At 46.6% G+C, this 18,229-nt stretch overlaps 1 protein-coding gene across 3 annotated transcripts in view; it reads right to left on the reverse strand.

The window, feature by feature from the left end:
• Nucleotides 1-18,229, reverse strand: part of SCRN1 (secernin 1) — a 49,309-nt gene that overhangs the window by 2,691 nt on the left and 28,389 nt on the right. For all 3 annotated transcript variants that reach the window (XM_054161213.1, XM_054161212.1, XM_054161214.1), the window contains exons 4-7: nt 12,928-13,130; nt 6,841-7,035; nt 3,933-4,098; nt 1,558-1,738 (exon numbers count right to left, since the gene is read on the reverse strand). In XM_054161213.1, coding sequence (XP_054017188.1) covers nt 1,558-1,738; nt 3,933-4,098; nt 6,841-7,035; nt 12,928-13,130 — 745 coding nt within the window. The remainder of the gene's footprint in view (nt 1-1,557; nt 1,739-3,932; nt 4,099-6,840; nt 7,036-12,927; nt 13,131-18,229) is intronic.

The raw sequence follows: 18,229 nt of genomic DNA on the forward strand, positions 1-18,229 counted from the left end.
AACCAGTGCAGTGTACAGGGGCAGAATGACCTCCCTGCTCCTGCTGGCCACACTGTTCCTGATGCAGGCTTGTTAAGGCATTTTACTGTTCTCTTTTGGCATGGAGATCTTCTCAAGTATTTTTAGCAATGAGAAAGCCTTTGGAACCACAAAGCATTCCTGTTAAGAGGTTTTTTGGATAGTCAAAGGCTAAAGAGGAACAGTGCTGGGCAATTTGTGCTTTAAAAATTAACCAAGAAGGAGCTGCTATATTTAAAGAAAAGAAGGAAGATGGAGAGAGGAAAAAAGGTATAAAGCTTGTACACATGATTAAGAGTAAAGCAACTTCTTAAGCCTGTAAACTCACAAACAGAACTACATGAGAAGACTAAAAGCCCTGAGGACTGGAGAGCAGGAGCACCTCTCCTATGAGAACAGCATGAGGCAGTTGTGGCTGCTCAGTCTGGAGAAGAGAAGGCTCCAAGAGACCTAATTATGGCCTTCCAGTATCTGAAGGGGGACTACAAGAAAGCTGGGGAGGGACTTTTTAGAGTGTCAGGTAGGGATAGGACTAGGGGGAATGGAACAAAAGTAGAAATGGGTAGATTGAGATTGGATGTTAGGAAGAAGTTCTTCCCCATGAGGGTGGTGAGACACTGGAACAGGTTGCCCAGGGAGATGGTGGAAGCCTCATCCCTGGAGGTTTTTAAGGCCAGGCTGGATGTGGCTGTGAGCAACCTGATGCAGTGTGAGGTGTGAAAGGGGGGTGTGGTTGGGGGAAGGTTCTGGTGGGGGTTTCATGTATCCTGTATATGTATTAGGTGTTGAGGGTTCCTGTGTTCTGTATTTGCCTGTATGTTTTTGAACACAGTTCTGTATTTCTCTCCAATTCAATGAGAGCCTCTTTATTTAACTTCCTTTGGGGGTAAAATCATTTCTGTCCACTCTTTAGACTAAGGCACAGGTTATCACTTTAAAAGGCAATACACAATTGGAACTGAAGAAGCTAATCAGTGTGTCAGCTTGGCTCTTCAGTTCATAAAAACCAGCAGAGCAACAGCCTGGAGACACCAAAACAACTATGCAGAATAGCTGGGCCTGTCCTCCAGAGGGTGCTGTTAGTCCTACGAGGAGAGGCTGAGGGAGCTGGGATTGTTTAGCCTGGAGAAGAGGAGGCTCAGGGGAGACCTTATTGCTCTCTACAACTACCTGAAGGGAGGTTGTAGCTAGAAGGGGGTTGGTCTCTTCTCTCAAGTCACCAGCACCAGAACAAGAGAACACAGTCTCAAGCTGTGCTAGGGGAAGTTTAGGCTGGAGGTGAGGAGAAAGTTCTTCACAGAGAGAGTTGTTAGCCATTGGAATGTGCTGCCCAGGGAGGTGGTGGAGTCACCATCCCTGGAGGTGTTCAAGAGAGGACTGGATGTGGCACTTGGTGCCATGGGGTCTGTGGTGACAGGTTGGACTTGATGAGCTTTGAGGTCTCTTCCAACCTTGGTGATTCTGTGAACCTAAGAATATTCAGAGTATGTTTCTGGAATCCACATTTACTTCTTTAAGTCCAGGTCACAGAGCTCTTACCTGATCATTCTCAAGGAGAGATCTTGCCCACTCGTGTGCCTTGTACAATTCATGCCTGCGGTCAGGCTTCTCCTGGAAGCGAGGTATCTTTTTAGCAGGATCATCATTGCCAAAAGAAGGAGACTGTACTTTTGGTACTGATTTGACATCATCAACAAAAATAAAGGGTTTAAATATGGACCTGAAAGAAATGAGAATTATTGCTTGCAGAGATCAGAGATTTGATGTGTGTTGTTTTTAAGGGATAGATACAGGCAATTCATCTGCACTAGGCACAGAGAGTTGGTACTGGCCACAAGCAGGATAAGTCTGTGTGCTTTAAAAGCACTGGGTTTGTCAATTACTCTAAAACTATTACTCCTCTGGGCTTTTTTTGTCTCCTTCATGCCAGTTCTGTCACTTCTTTAAAAGAAACTAGAACTGCATTTTCCTCTCCACATTTGTTTGCTTGTTTGTTTGAACAAGTATCAGTGCTCACCCTTGCATCAGTTTTTCTCCTCTGTTCCCACTGTCATCTCTGATTCTCCTCCCAGCTTTAACTTGCTTTACAATAAAGCCCACAGTTGTGTGGAGCAAGGAAGACTACCTGCCTTGCTCAGTGTCAGAGTATTTGGCATATAACCAGCAACACTGGGCTACCAGGATGATGAAGGGACTGGAGCACTGCCCTATGAGGAGAGGCTGAGAGCCCTGGGGCTGTTTAGTCTGGAGAGGAGAAGACTGAGAAGGGATTTAATCAATGTTTCTAAACATCTGAGCACTGAGTGTTCAAGAGGGACGGGAGAGGCTCTGCTCACTTGCACCCTGGGATAGGACAAGGGGCAATGGATAGGAACTACAGCAGAGGAGGTTCCACCTCAACATGAGGAGGAACTTCTTCACTGGGAGGGTCACAGAGCACTGGAACAGGCTGCCCAGAGAGGTTGTGGAGTCTCCTTCTCTGGAGACTTTCAAGACCCATCTGGATGCATTCCTGTGTGACCTGCGCTGGATTCTATGGTCCTGCTCTGGCAGGGGGTTGGACTCGATGATCTCTGGAGGTCCCTTCCAAACCCTAACATCCTGTGCTCCTATGAACACCTTCAGATTTTACCTCAAAGGGGGAAGGCATAGCTACCAACAGAGCTTAGATCTAAATGCCAGGGAGACAACAAAACCCCAGCAATCCAGAAACCTAATTCCTGAGAGCAGGCAAGTGCATGGCAAAGCTGCCTTCCCTTCAGATACACAAAACAGGACCTTGTGTTTTGCAGTAAAGAAGCTGACAGAAGTGCAAGGCTTCTGCAAACATCATTAATAACCACTGCCTGCATACAGTCAGCAAGTTCATTGCTGCTATCCTTTCCATGACTGTCATGAAGCCTTGCTGACTAAGAGTGTGTGTGACTCACTAGCTGCACTTAAAAGAATGCTAATTTTAATGCACTGAGAGTGCAAAACAAAGCAAGAAAGGCCTCTAAAGTTTCTGGGGTTTTTAACAGCTAGACTCTCCACCTTTAAAGAGGACAGAAATCCCACCAGAACAGTTTAAAGACTCAGTCCTTTTTATCTCAAAGGATCTGCATCAAGTCAAAGAAAACTTCTGGCAGGCAAGCTCAAACTTCATAGCTAACCCACGAGGCTTGAGTTGCATAACGCAAGGTGGGTGGAAAGTGGCTTTGGCACTGATGACTTCTGTAGCACTCAGCAGAACCTAATGCTTACTACTGCTCTTCTTACAGGAATGATAGTCAGCTGCTCAAGGGCACCAGTCTCTTCTCCCCATAACCTCTTTACCCTCAATGCAAGTGGCAGATCTCCTGAATAACTGCAAGTGGTTTAGTTTAATTTCTGTGAATCCCAGGTGGATTCTGTTCAAAACACAAGATAATTAATTAGTTCTTTGATGATCTGGTCCATGAGTTCCATTACCTCCTCTGCTGCCTTCAGCTACAGAAGACATAGAATAGACCAGCTGGAAATTGTCCCTTGGGATATCTGAGAGCTGCAGATTTTTCACTCTGAGCATTGTGATGTTGTATATGGCTACACAGCCTCTCTTGGCTATTTACACACTTTGTTTCAGTGTTGCACTCACCTCTTAAAAGCACTGACTGGGATTTGTCATCTCAACAAGAACCCACTGGAAAGCAGCACTACAGGAGTAGTAGCTCCAGGGTTCTCCATACACTGCTGTCACTCTAGAAGCTCTGAATTCAGGCAGAGCTCCAGATCTGGCCTTTCAGTCCGTGGCATGGGGCAACTACACAGCAAGAACTACTACTGATTGCAGTCCTGGTTAGAACATGCATTTGAAGGATGTTCTGGGTTTGAGTAGCAGCATTTATTTAGTATCACCTGCCCTGCACCCAGGAAACCCCAACACCATGGCTTACCTTGAAGGGTCTGGTGTGCCAGTAAAGTAATGAACACAGGGAAAACTAGAGTCCTGAGGCAGAACAGACACTATGCTAGCTGTAGTAAGGAAGGATTCAGAGTCCACACAGACACCACTGTCCTTGTCTCTCAGAACATCAATCATAGCTTGTGCAGAAACATCACCTACATGAAGGGGGAAGAAAAAAATTCCTGAGTGTTTGATGTCTTGAACTCCAGATAAAGATTTCTGCCTGAACAGGTGTGGCCATTTAGGCTGGGTGCCTCCAAAAACAGAAGCCACAGAGCTGAGACCTCCGGTGTCTACAGCCCAGAGGGTGGCCACAGGCAACAGTGTATTGCTAGCCCTAAGTCCTGCACCCTTATCAATCTGGCTGCAAAGTTATTGTCTCTCTCTTTCTTCCCTCTCTGCTCCCATGGGAGAGAGGCTCTTATCTGGTAATGATGAGGCAGTATCCCAGGCCTCTTTAGCATGAGTAACCTTTTTTCCTGCACAATCTTGGCCTGCTTAAGCCTAATGCCAGGGTAAAAAGGAGAGGGGCCGTCAGTTCAGGCCTGGCCAGCCTGAAACCAGCCTAGCAATGGGGGGAAAGAAAGAGCACTGGGGTGTTTTGTGAACCCCAGGTGGGGAGAAGGGAAGTGTTGGGATTTTAGTCTGGTGCAAAGGAACTTTGCTATGCTCACCACTGTGCTTTGTAGTTTTTGTAGCATGTTAATTGCTCTTCCATTTAACCTTTCCATGACTATCCAATCCACTTGTGTGTGAACATTATTCTTTTGCCCCTGTTGGAGCAGCAGAGTGATCTGTCCCACTCTAAACTAGGACAACAGGCCTTAGCCTAATATGACCAATGACTCTTGACATGGGCACGTCCCAGATCACAGCTAATGGCTTGTATTTGAACAAGACAATCCCAGAATGAACTTAAAAAGGAAACAGTAAGAAGCTGTAATTAGGCAACACAATTACTAGGCAGGGAGAAATGTCACTACAAAGGGGTTCTTCAGGAAGAAGGCCATCATGTCTGTAACACTGCTCCAGCAATCGCTATGAACAGAGTACTCAGATGGAACACCCTTTTGTTCTAAGAAGGTACCTCTAGCCCAGCCTGGGCAGAATAGGAGCACCCTAAACCTCCCATTTCTTAAATATTTCCACTAGTTCAGTGTTTTGAAACATCATCTCATGTCCAGAGGGTGTTACAGTAGCAGACTTCAGCACTGAGATTTTTCTCTAATTATCTACAAGGATCCCCTGTTATAATTCTGTTTCCTGCCTGTCTTGTCGCACTTCTGTCCCCATCCTCATGCACTCTCTTCTCTCCCCATCCTCATGCACTCTCTTCTCTCCCCATCCTCATGCACTCTCTTCTCTCCCCATCCTCATGCACTCTCTTCTCTCCCCATCCTCTTGTACTCTCATCTCTCCCCATTCTCATGCACTTTCTCTCCCCATCCTCTTGTACTCTCTTCTCTCCTCTCCCCATCCTCATGCATTCTCTCCTCTCCCCATCCTCATGCATTCTCTTCTCTCCTCATCTTCTTGTACTCTCTTCTCTCCCCATCCTCTTGTACTCTCTTCTCTCCCCATCCTCATGCAGTCTCTTCTCTCCCCATCCTCTTGTACTCTCTTCTCTCCTTCTCTCCCCACCCTCATGCAGTCTCTTCTCTCCTCATCCTCTTGTACTCTCTTCTCTCCCTATACTCTGTTCTCATTCTGTTTCCTGCCTGTGTCTTGCCAAAGTTTTCTCCCCATTTTCTTGTATTATGCCTTTGGCAGGTAAGGCTTCTTCCCCAGCAGCTTCTGAAACCCTGCACTGATTCACCAGTCCATGCATAGGCATCTCAAATACACCAGGAGACATGGAATCACCTAGCAGTCTGCAAGATTTACAGCCATAGCCATCTGTCTGCAGGGGCCCTTGGACTTTTTTGTGCTATAATCCAGGTTTATGAAGACCTTCTACCTATGGTGCTTCAGAATTACTGTATCTGCTACTTCAGACACAAACCACACTTCATGTAATTCTGTAGCCTGAGCAGGAATCCTGCAATGCAGTAAATATTTCACATTGGCCAACATGTGAACTTGTAGCATTTTCTCCTTCTTGTAAAAGGAAGATCAGTAGCATGTATTGCACATGAGAGAGCAGACTCATGTCAGGCATGCACTGCTGCAGGCTGGGCACTTCTGAGCTGTTTTGGCCAGCTGCAGGGAGCTTAAGTCATCAATAAATGTTGGTCTTGATTCAAGCCATCCTTTGAGTGAAGGGCACTGGCATGTTGCCTGTTCTGCTGGACAACGAGAAAGGGACTTCACAGCTGACTAGCATTGCTCTTCCTTCAACTATGATCTTAATTCCTTCCCCAAAAAGCCAAAGCAAGCCTCTCAAAATGCAGAACCCATGGAGCTCAAACTCTCCTACTTCGGGCCTTGTCCTTTTTTTCAACACTACAATTTTAAGTAGCAGGTAGGGCCACTCTGAATTAAACCAAAGCACATCATGTACATCAGAACAACACTGGAGAGAGTTACTTTATCATTACAATCCTGGTTTTGAAATTCCTGAGGGAGATATTAAGAGCTTCATCCTAAATTGTGGCAAGTTTAGGGGCAGTCTTCAGTTCTGGTCTTCCTTTCCACAGTTTGAATGTTGAGGTGTTCCTGGTCACATATAGCTCTGGACAGAATGCCTGTAAGGAGGCAGCAGTGGTTAAAGATCCTATGTTGAGGTGTTCCTGGTCACATATAGCTCTGGACAGAATGCCTGTAAGGAGGCAGCAGTGGTTAAAGATCCTATGTTGAGGTGTTCCTGGTCACATATAGCTCTGGACAGAATGCCTATAAGGAGGCAGCAGTGGTTAAAGATCCCTCTGCACATAGAGGAAGATGGTTCCAACACTTACCACCTTGCTTTTCTAGGCTCTCCCTGCCAGAAGAGCAGGCTAAATGGTCATCAGCAAGAGAGAAGACTTCAGAGAAATTGAAGTCTGAGTCTCCGCTCCACCAGCCTTGGCTTCTCACATAGTTCCGTAGCTCAGGATGCTCAGCATCAATTTTTGTAGTCAATGAAAGCTGATTGCAAATGCACTTCACACCCTCTGTAGAAAAAGACATAGATTAAAAAGAGAGCATTAGCAGTTCTTCTGGGAAAAGCTGGAAGGACAATGGCATTTCAGTTAGGAAACAAATTAAACCACGGGTTGTGACCGTCTGGCGAGGTCATGGTCCCCCAGGGGCAAAAGCACCTGCTTGGCCTGGCCAAGCTTGAGAAGTGGGCCTGTGTGAACCTCAGGAGGTTCAAGGCCAAGTGCAAGGTCCTGCACCTGGTGGGAGCAATTCATAGTACCAATACAGGCTGGGGGATGAAAGGATTTGAGAGCGGCCCTGCAGAGCAAGACCTGGGAGGACTGCTGGAGGAAAGGCTGGGTATGAGCCAGCAGTGTACACTTGCAGCCCAGAAAGGCAACCAGATCCTGGGAGGCTTCTAAAGAAGCGTGGCCAGCAGATCAAAGGATAGGATTCTGCCCCCCTAGTCTACTCTGGTGGGGCCCCACCTGGAGTACTGCATCTAGCTCTGGAGGCATCAGCACAGCAAAGACTTGGACCTGTTTGACTGGCCCAGGAGGGCCACCAAAGTGATCAGAAGGCTGGAACAGCCCTCCTGTGAGGAAAGGCTGAGAGTGTGGGGGTTGTTCAGCCTGAAGAAGAGAAGGCTCCAGGGAGACAGCCTTTCAGTACTTAAAAGGGGGCCTACAAGAAAAATGGGGACAATCCTTTTAGCAGGACCTATTGTGACCAGGCAGGAGATAATGGTTTTAAACTGGAAGAGGGTAGATTTAGAGTAGATGTATGGAAGAATGTTTTTACAGTGAGGGTGGTGAAGCACTGGAACAGGTTGCCCAGAGAGGTGGTAGATACCTCACCCTTGGAAACATTTAAGGTCAGGTTGGATTGGGGCTCTAAGCAACATGACCTAGCTGAGTATGTTCCTGCTCACGGTAGGATGGTTGGACTAGATGACCTTCAAAGGTCTCTTCCAATCCAAAGCATTCTAAGATCTTTTCTCCAGTGATTTTTCTTTTTCTCCACTGGCTTGATGTCTGACTCAGTTCCAAAATATATTCCAGCAAAGCTGCACTTACTTCAGTGAACCTTCTCTGCCCCTCCAAACTGGAAAATTTAACTTGGAAAATGCTTGTAAAAGTTTACAAATTGCTTGAAGATTGATGGCTGCAATCTTATTGTAAGCAGCAAGAGAAGGTTAAAAACAGAGCTTAATTTAAGCCTAAGTTTTAAGGTGGCATGAAGTGAGAGCAACCTTCCAAGAATCATAGAATCATAGAATTGTTAGGGTTGGAAGGGATCTCAAGGATCAGCCAGTTCCAACCCCCTGCCATGGGCAGGAACACCTCACACTACAGCAGGTTGCTCAGAGCCACATCCAGCCTGGCCTGAAAAACCTCCAGGGATAAGGCTTCCACCACCTCCCTGGGCAACCTGTTCCAGTGTCTCACCACCCTCATGGGGAAGAGCTTCTTCCTAACATCCACTCTACCCATTTCTAGTTTTTTTCCATTCCCCCCAGTCCTGTCACTCCCTGACACCCTAAAAAGTCCCTCAGCAGCTTTCTTGTAGCCCCCTTCAGATACCGGAAGGACACAATTAGGTCTCCTTAGAGCCTTCTCTTCTCCAAAACTCAACAACCCTCAGTCTGTCCTCACAGGAGAGGAGCTCCAGCCCTCTGATAATCCTCGTGGCACTTCTCTGGACACCTTCCAGCATGTCCAGATCCTTCTTGTAAGAGGGGCTCCAGAACTGGAAGCAGTACTCCAGGTGGGGTCTCACCGGAGCAGATTAGAGGGGGAGAATCACCTCCCTCGCCCTGCTGGCTGTGCTTCTCTGGATGCAGCCCAGAATGTGATTGGCTTTCTGGGCTGCAAGTGCACACTGGAGGCCCATGTTGAGCTTCTCATCCACCATATTGAAGGGTTTTGTAACTGGCTTTTCTCAGAAGTACTGCAGTGCTGACATCCATAGATCTACAGCATGACTAAGAGTGGCTGCTGCAGACACTCCTCAGAGAGAATGAAGAAAATGCCAAGTTGGAAGCCAAGTAAAGAGCAGATAAAGTAAATCTGTAAACTAAATAAATAAATAACTAAATAAATAAAATCAAACCACCCCAGATCCTGGCATTTGGCACAAACTTTTCCTTAAACAGAACCCAAAGCAGCAGTTGTGAAAGTCACTAATGCTGCCTTCCACAAAAGCAAAAGCCTGCTTTCGTAATGCCTCATGCATGCCATTTAAGTAATGAATAGCAACTTAGAGTAGGAAGTTCTGTGCATCTGGCTGTCATTCAGTTCTGTCTTATGCTAGGGGCACTGCCAGATTGTTCTGATTCACAGTTTCAAACAGCCTACCTACCCTTCAGGGAATTTTCCTGACTTGAGTGGTAGGGATATTTGTGTTCATATCAAGCTAGGCAAGCCACTCCTTAAGAGCACTTTAAACATTGCATTTAATAACTCATGCACAAGAGGATTTCATGGGGTTTCTCAGCTTAAAAAAGAAAATGAATGAGAATTTACCAAACAAATACATTTTTCCACTCAGACTGAAAAACAGTAACAGGAAGGAAGGGTTTTGTGCTGGATCCATGGCCAGTGTTAACAGGAGGAGCTTCAACAAGGCCAAATGCCAGGTCCTGCACTTGGGTCGCAACAGCCCCAAGCAACACTGCAGGCTTAGGGCAGTGTGGCTGGAAAGCTGTCTGGCAGAAAGGGCCCTGGGGGTGCTAATGGACAAGCAGCTGAGTAGGAGCCAGCAGGGTGCCCAGGTGACCAAGAAAGCCAATGGCATCCTGGCTGGGATTAGAAATGTTGTGTCCAGCAGGAGCAGGGAGGGGACTGTCCCCTGGTACTCAGCTCTGGGGAGGCCACACCTCAAGTATTGTGTCCAGTTTTGGACACCTCAATACAAGAGAGATGTGGAGGTGCTGGAGCCAGTGCAGAGAAAAGCATGGAAGCCATGGAAGGGCCTGGAGAATAAATCTGATGAAGGAGCTGGGGATGGTTAGTGTGAAAAAGAGGAGGCTGAGGGGAGACCTCATGGCGCTCAACAACTACCTGAAAGGACATTGTGGAGAGGCTGCTGCTGGTCTCTTCTCACAGGTAATCAGTGACACAACAAGAGGGAAAAGCCTCAAGCTGTGACTGGGTAGGTTTAGACTGGGCATTAGGAAACATTTTTTCAGGGCAAGAGTGGTCAGGGATTGGAATGTGCTGCTCAGGGAGGTGGTTGAGTCACCAACCCTGGATGTGTTTAAAGGTGGTTTGGATGTGGTGCTTGGGGCTATGGTTTAGGGGTGAACCTTGTAGAGTAGGGTTCTGGGTTGGACTTGGTGATCCTGAGGGGCTTGTCCAACCTGAATGTTTCTGTGGTTCTGTGATTCTTTGATTTTAAAGGGTTTATCCTTAAATTACAGTTGAGAGTTCTTGATAAACATTCATTACAAACTTTACAGAACTGCAGCACTATAATTAGAAGAACAACAACTCTGAGAACACAGGGGGAAAAATGCCTTCACACTGGGGAATGACACATTTGCCCTGGTTTAGTAGCATTTGTGCATTCATTTGAAAGCTTAAGAGGCACAGTTAAGGTTGCAAAAAAGACCTCCCTGAACACAGTATGAAATAGAGCTCTTACACAGCTAGCAGCCTTTCCTCCTGGCAGGCTCCAGGAGATGGAAGCTTCTCTATCTGCAGCTCACAGGGGCCTCCTGAAGAGAAATGCACTGGTAAAAATCAGAGCAGAGCTGCAGTATCATTTCAAAACGCTGCAAGCAGCAGAGGAAGGCAAGGGTTTATTTGCTGGGAAGGAGGACACAAAGGTTATGTATTGCTGATGCAGCTCAAAAGACTAAGTAAAAACCACTCCTCTTCAAATATCAGCCAGGTAAGTCAACAGAAGTCAGGCTGTCACTGCATAATCCTAGCAACCTGAGGAGCCAGCTGCTTTCCTGATTGGGGATTTTTCTTGAGGACAGCATTACCAGTTTTTCCTCCTCTGTGTTTGTCATCCCCTTGGGTTAGAAGATGTCCTTCACCTTGTAGGTGCAAACTTTGCTTGAGGAAACACCATCCCTGCTAAGGTTCATATTCCTATTTGATGGCAGGAGCTGACAATAGGTCAGCACACACAACCTTATAGAGCCTGGTGCTGTGTTTGCAGCATGTCTGCTGTATCCTACCTTCCATGAAGGGGAAATGAAGAGAATTTAATGTCATAGCTCATAACACAATGACAAAAAAACCCTTCAATACAACAACTAAGAATGATTTAAATGTGTGCCTGAGACAATCATACTAAGGCAGCACACATTTGCCAGCTGCCAAGCCAGGGAGATCTAGAGTTTAGTTTGGCAGCTCTGGTTTCACATGTGCAGAAAAAGAAACCACCTGTAGGTTGAAAGAGCACGAAGGGATTACATCTATTGGAGTAAAGCAATGAGAACACAAGCCTGTTTCTCAAAGCTATCAATGCTTATCCTTCCCTCTTAATACTTGAGATCTGCAAGTAACAATTGGAGCATTAACTCCATCACAAAGACACCTGACACATTCCAAACAGCAAATCAATCTAGGGAAATACAACACTTCCCAACTAGAAAAGCTTAAGCATGACAGTTGTTACATAGCTGATGCATACAGGTGACAATCTCCAGCTTGACAGAAAAGGTAATGAGGCAGCCCATGCAAATCAGCATCTTGAAAGAGTAAGAGTGGTACAAATACAAAAGATTTCAGTCAGTTATTTAATCAAACACTGGCATAAATCAATCCCTTCAGCTCAGTTTTAAAACCAATTCTTCCATGGCAATTTTTTTTTTACAGCTATCTAATAATCACAGAATCACAGAATTAACCAGGCTGGGAAAGACCTTTGAGATCATCAAGCCCAACCTATCACCCAACACCATCTAATCAACTAAACCATGGCACTAAGTGCCTCATCCAGTCTTATCTTAAACACCTCCAGTGATGGTGACTCCACCACCTCCCTGGGCAGCACATTCCAATGGCCAATCACTCTCTCTGTGAAGAATTTCTTCCTAACATCCAGCTTAAAATGCAAAATTGGTTTAGAATCATAAAATTGTTGGGGTTGGAAGGGACCTCAGGGATCACCCAGTTCCAACCCCCCTGCCATGGGCAGGGACACCTCACACTACAGCAGGTTGCTCAGAACCACATCCAGCCTGGCCTTCAAAACTCCCAGGGATGAGGCTTCTACCACCTCCCTGGGCAACCTGTGCCAGCATCTCACTACCCCCATGGGGAAGAATTTCTTCCTAACATCCAAACTGAATCTACCCATTTCTTTTTTTTGTCATTCCCCCTAGTCCTATCATTACCTGGCACCCTCAAAGTCCCTCACCTGCCCCATTTGTCCCTCAAACCCAGAGCACCTGGGCTCTGTTGGAGTCTCCTCCCACCCCAGGTGTGGCCACTTGGCCCTCCCCACCCACTCCCCTTTTTAATCCCCACCAGGAGAGGCAGAAGCCCCAAGCTGAGCCCATCTGGGCTGGAGGATCCTCCTCTCATCTCTGGTGAGTGCCCCTGGTGCACACTGGGTGATGGTGGTGGTGACAACAAAGGCCGGGGGGCCTGGTGGCCCCCCGGTTAGCTAGGAAGACAACTGATGACCACTCCAATATCCTCCACGGGTGCTGGCTGGGGCTCCTTACTGGAGCTGAGCTCCTCTGGGTGGTATCTTGGCTGGTTGAGGGTCTTGCCCCTGGCTCTGGGATGGGTACAAAAATGCTGGTGGTGGAGCAGGAGCTGTTTGGTCAGATGATATTATGCTAATCACACTCTTGTTACCTGGAGGCCCCTTGAGTCCGCTCTCAGCATTCAACAAATCTCTGCTTTTGTGCCTCATCTACAAAGAGGTTATAAGAGGTTTGCTGTGAATGATAAACTGACCAGTGATTTTTTCTGCTGCCCAGTACTTTCCAGAAGTCTCCAGTACCCAGGCTTCGTTTCTGTCCACAATCAAAAATGCACTTTGGAATGTATGGCATGAACTCCCATCCTCATAGTAATTTCCACCTTGTCCATGCTCTTCCAACAGAGCAACTATTACATCCAATGCTTCTTTAGCTGTTGCCCCTCTTTCTAGGCCAAGCCTGTAAGAAAAGGGTAAAGAGATTCAGACAGACAGGTAACAGCGAGCTCTCCATAAGGCATTTGCTTGAAACATCAGCACTGCCCTGGTGTTAAAGTACCACAGTGTCAGGTATGCCTAGTGTAAGGAATCTTGCTCTAAGAAGTTACTGGAATTACAGGATGAGATACTAACTTAGTTCAAGTCCATTTTCTATGCTGGTTCTTTATTCTCAAGCCTGTCATAGCTGGCTTAAGGTTTTTAAAGACAGTACTATTGCCAACCAGTGGCCTCAACTGCACTGTAAAGATGCATTGCTCTATTTATTCCCCTCCTCAGGCAGAACAACTTTGGAAGATAGTTTGTAAAGAAGTCTTTTTAAAGTAACAGCTGCATGCAGGTTTACTTTCTTTACAAAAGGGTGGGAAATTGCAAATTAATGTTACCAGAGATCAAAAAAGGGAACAGGTATTCACAGAATCAAACAGGTTGGAAGAGGCCTCCAAGGTCACCAAGTCCAACTGATCACCCAGTCCTATGTAATCAAAAAGACCATGGCACTAAGTGCCTCATCCAGTCTCTTCTTAAACACCTCCAGGGACATCAACCCCCACTGCCTCCCTGGGCAGCCCATTCCAATGCCCAATCTCTCTTTCTGTGAAGAGCTTCTTTCTAAGATCAAGCTTAAACTTCCCCCTGCACTGCTTGAGACTGTGGCCTCTCATTCTGTCACTGGTTGCCTGGGAGAAGAGCCCAACCCCCACCTGGCTACGGCCTCCCTTCAGGTAGTTGTAGACAGCAAGAAGGTCTCCCCTGAGCCTCCTCTTCGTTCAGTATTGCAATCTCTCTACAACCTTGCTTTCCCAATGCTCCAATAGTTAATTGGTCATGGAAACTAGATGTATGCAATCCCTTTGGTGAATATAGCACACTGTAGACAGAAGCATTTGGGCAGAATCACGCTTCAGTACTCCTGTGGAGGCCTCCCAACACCCCGCCCCCCAGCTCCCTTTTAATGGTTAAACACCAAATGTGACTTCTCTCTGGAGTAGGAGTCAGCATGTGTCTAAAAGAACAGGGTTTTAAAAGGAGTTCTGAGCAAAGCAGGAGTGTTTTAGGGAAACATAAACAATGACAAAGCCATTTTGACTGATGGAGCTTTCAAAGAAATTCCTCTTTTTCAGTGTGAGTACTGTGAGCTGTTTCCCTTTCCTGGGAAGTCACGACAAGAAGACACTTCCCTGTGCCTTTCCTAGTAGGTACAAGCACACAAATCAGATCCTGCTGATTTGCACACAAATCTATTGATCTAAATACTTCTCAACCTGATCTCTACACTGGACCTGCTTTCTCAAACAGCTGACCACCACTAGTAGCCTTGGTTTAGGCTGAATTATTGAAAGCAGTATTTTTGCCTCCCACAGCAGCATCTGTTTATCTCTCCGTGACAAAGGAGAGCCAATGAGAATTTTAAGTCCTAATTTGCAGTGATCACTTCTTCCCCACCACCTTCTTACTTTCCAATTGTAGAGTCTCTCTTTCTCTCTTATTTCTCTTATTAGCTGAAATTTATGTATTGTTATCTCCTCTTCTAGTCCCTATTTATGTCACTCCTCTCTTTCCATCACTGGTGCAATTGCTTTTTCAGAGCAACACAGAGATGCCAGTCTTAGCACATCACACAGACACCATTTAAAAGCCAGTGCAGAAGCATGTCTTACTTATTCTCCAAGAATAGCTCCAGGAACTGTCACTGACACAGATAAATGAATGGGCTGAGAATTACCTTGGTGACCACATAGTCACTGCACTGAGTGAGGATCTATCTGCTCCCTTCTCCTCAATTTATGACCAAAGCAATTAGATTATAATTAGATCAAAACTTGCCAGGAGACATAACACTAAAAGATTCAATAATGTCTCCTTGAAATTTTCTTCCTGAGGTGTTACAGCTGTGGTTTAGCTTTCTCTGTCAAAACTACAGCAGACATTCAGGCTGAAGAAGCACACTTTAGATTGTTTTGGTTAGTAAGACTTTTTGGCAAACAGCTCCAATGTTACATTTAGTTTCATTTAGCTCTGGGGTTACTGCATGTGTTCTCCTCTCTGTCACTCACAAGGGACAGCAAGAAAGAAAGAAATCCCACCCTGAAAAAAAAAACCAACCACAGGGCTCATCTCTGCAAAGCTGTGGGGTTTTGCCAGTTTTCTGGGCATTAGTCTCCTGGGAACCGCAGCATAAACCTCCCAGCCACACGTGCCAGAGTACCCTGCAAGGTGAGCTGACAGAAGAGGCTTTAAGGCATTTCACCCCTAGATGAGAGCTTGAATTGCTCATTAAAAAAAAATTTGGTGCCTTAGTTCCATCCACTGCCTCAGTAGCTCCAGTATTTTACATAAAATACATAGAATAAACCAGGTTGGAAGAGACCTTCAAGATCATCGCGTCCAACCCATCAACCAATCCAACACCACCTAAACAACTAACCCACAGCACCAAGCACCCTGTCAAGTCTTCTCCTGAAAACCTCCAGTGATGGCGACTCCACCACCTCCCCAGGCAGCCCATTCCAATGGGCAATCACTCTTTCTGTATAGAACTTTTTCCTAACATCCAGCCTAAACCTCCCCTGGCGCAGCCTGAGACTGTGTCCTCTTGTTCTGGTACTGGCTGCCTGGGGAGAAGAGACCAACATCTGTCTGTCTACAACCTCCCTTCAGGTAGTTGTAGAGTGTAATAAGGTCACCCCTGAGTCTCCTCTTCTCCAGGCTAAGCAACCCCAGCTCCCTCAGCCTCTCCTCGTAGGGCTTATGCTCTAAGCCCCTCACCAACTTTGTTGCTCTTCTCTGGACTTGTTCCAGCAAGTCAACCTCCTTCCTAAACTGAGGGGCCCAGAACTGGACACAGTACTCGAGGTGCGGCCTAACCAGTGCAGTGTACAGGGGCAGAATGACCTCCCTGCTCCTGCTAGCCACACTGTTCCTGATGCAGGCCAGGATACCATTGGCCCTCTTAGCTGCCTGGGCACACTGCAGGCTCATGTTCAGCCTACCATCAACCAGCACCCCCAGGTCCCTCTCTGCCTGACTGCTCTCCAGCCACTCTGACCCCAGCCTGTAGCTCTGCATACTGTAATTTTGGCAACCCAACATCATCTTAAGCTTTTTACCTTCACATATCGGTCACAGAGGCAGACTTGCCAAATGAAGTGACTAACATGATGATGATGTCTCTAAGGAGAGAAATTGGTAAACAAATGAATACCATTTTAAAGACCACTCCTGACTCCCTGCCACTATTTGCATCTCTCTGAGGAGCTCAAAAAAGTCACTGCAGCAGCGATGGACAAAGAAACAATACAAACACACGGCAGCCATGCAAGAATGAGCGTGGACTTCACAGGTTGCTTCATACATGCCTTCTGCATCATAATCTTGTCCTGTTCTAACTGTAGCAGCATAAGCAAAACAGTAGACAACCTCTTCATGTGAATGTCCTTTCCCAAGCAAAAAGGTAATTGACAGAGGTAACTGCCTTAAAAACCCACCAACAAAACCCACCCAACCGCACACCCACTCAGCAAGCATGCCAGCCACCCAGCAAGCCACCCAGCAAGCCACCACAAACTCCTGCAGCCACACTAGGAAGATTATCTGGAAAATGTCCTGCCAAGGTAAGCAATGCACCAATACTGGTGCAGCCTTCAAAGCCTAGCTTTTGAATAAGTCCCTAGAACAGAAAAGAAGCATTTCCCTAGGCATTTGTGCTGGCACCTGTTTTCTCTCACTCGTCCTGTCTGTTCTGACTGGGTTCCCCGTTTAGATGGGAACTGTGATGGGACAATCCTGGATGGGGTAGGAACAACTTGCACTCCTCATGTCAACCACACAAACTGTATTTTTAAAGGATCATTCATATAGAATAGAATAAACCAGGTTGGAAGAGACCTTCAAGATCATCATGTCCAACCTATCATCCAACACCACCCAATCAACTAAACCATGCAACCAAGCATCCTGTCAAGCCTCGCCCTGAACACCCCCAGCGACAGCGACCCCACCACCTCCTCGGGCAGCCCATTCCAGTGGGCAATCACTCTCTCTGTGCAAAACTTCCTCCTAACCTCCAGCCTAAACCTCCCCTGATGCAGCCTGAGACCGTGTCCTCTTGTTCTGGTACTGGTTGCCTGGGAGAAGAGACCAACCTCTGCCTCACTACAGTATGTTCTGACATGCTGTGATGCACTATCAAGCCACAAAGCTGCAGCTATGTCTTCATTCTCCAGTACAGCAGCATACCAGGTAACGCAGTTTTCAGCCATTAAGCCAGCAGCAAGTTACTAAACAAGCTAAAAACTGTGAAATAAGTCTTTACTGATGCCCACTGTGATCTTCAATGGGGGGGGAAAAAAGAATTTCAACAAAACATGCTGACTTCAGAATTATACCACCCTGCTGAAAGATTCCTCTGGCCTGGCTAAGGCCATGTGCTCTCAAAACACCCACCTACAGCCTTTGCCCACGTTGGCTGGAATTTAAATCCTAACTGAAATGCAACAATTCTAGATGGCATCAAAGAGAGAGGAAGTCTCCCCTGTGGAGAAAAGAATCATGACTTTAAGAAAATGAACGTTGAAGCAAACTCTAAGGGGACCCTGAGCATCCAAGCAAAATGCAATTCTACTGCAGGGCCACGAGGATGATCAGAGGGCTGGAGCACCTCTCCTGTAGGACAAACTGAGGGAGTTGGGGATGTTCAGTCTGGAGAAGAGAAGGCTCCAACAAGACCTAATTGTGGCCTTCCAGTATCTGAAGGGGGCCTACAACAAAGCTGGGGAGGGACTTTTTAGAGTGTCAGGTAGGGATAGGACTAGGGGGAATGGAGCAAAACTAGAAATGGGTAGATTCAGATTGGATGTTAGGAAGAAGTTCCTCCCCATGAGGGTGGTGAGACACTGGCACAGGTTGCCCAGGGAGGAAGTAGAAGCCTCATCCCTGGAGGTTTTTAAGGCCAGGCTGGATGTGGCTGTGAGCAACCTGCTGTAGTGTGAGGTGTCCCTGCCCCTGGCAGGGGGCTTGGAACTAGATGATCCTCGAGGTCCCTTCCAACCCTAACAATTC

The sequence above is a fragment of the Dryobates pubescens genome, chromosome 4, assembly GCF_014839835.1.
Source record: "Dryobates pubescens isolate bDryPub1 chromosome 4, bDryPub1.pri, whole genome shotgun sequence".
Lineage (NCBI taxonomy): Eukaryota > Metazoa > Chordata > Aves > Piciformes > Picidae > Dryobates > Dryobates pubescens.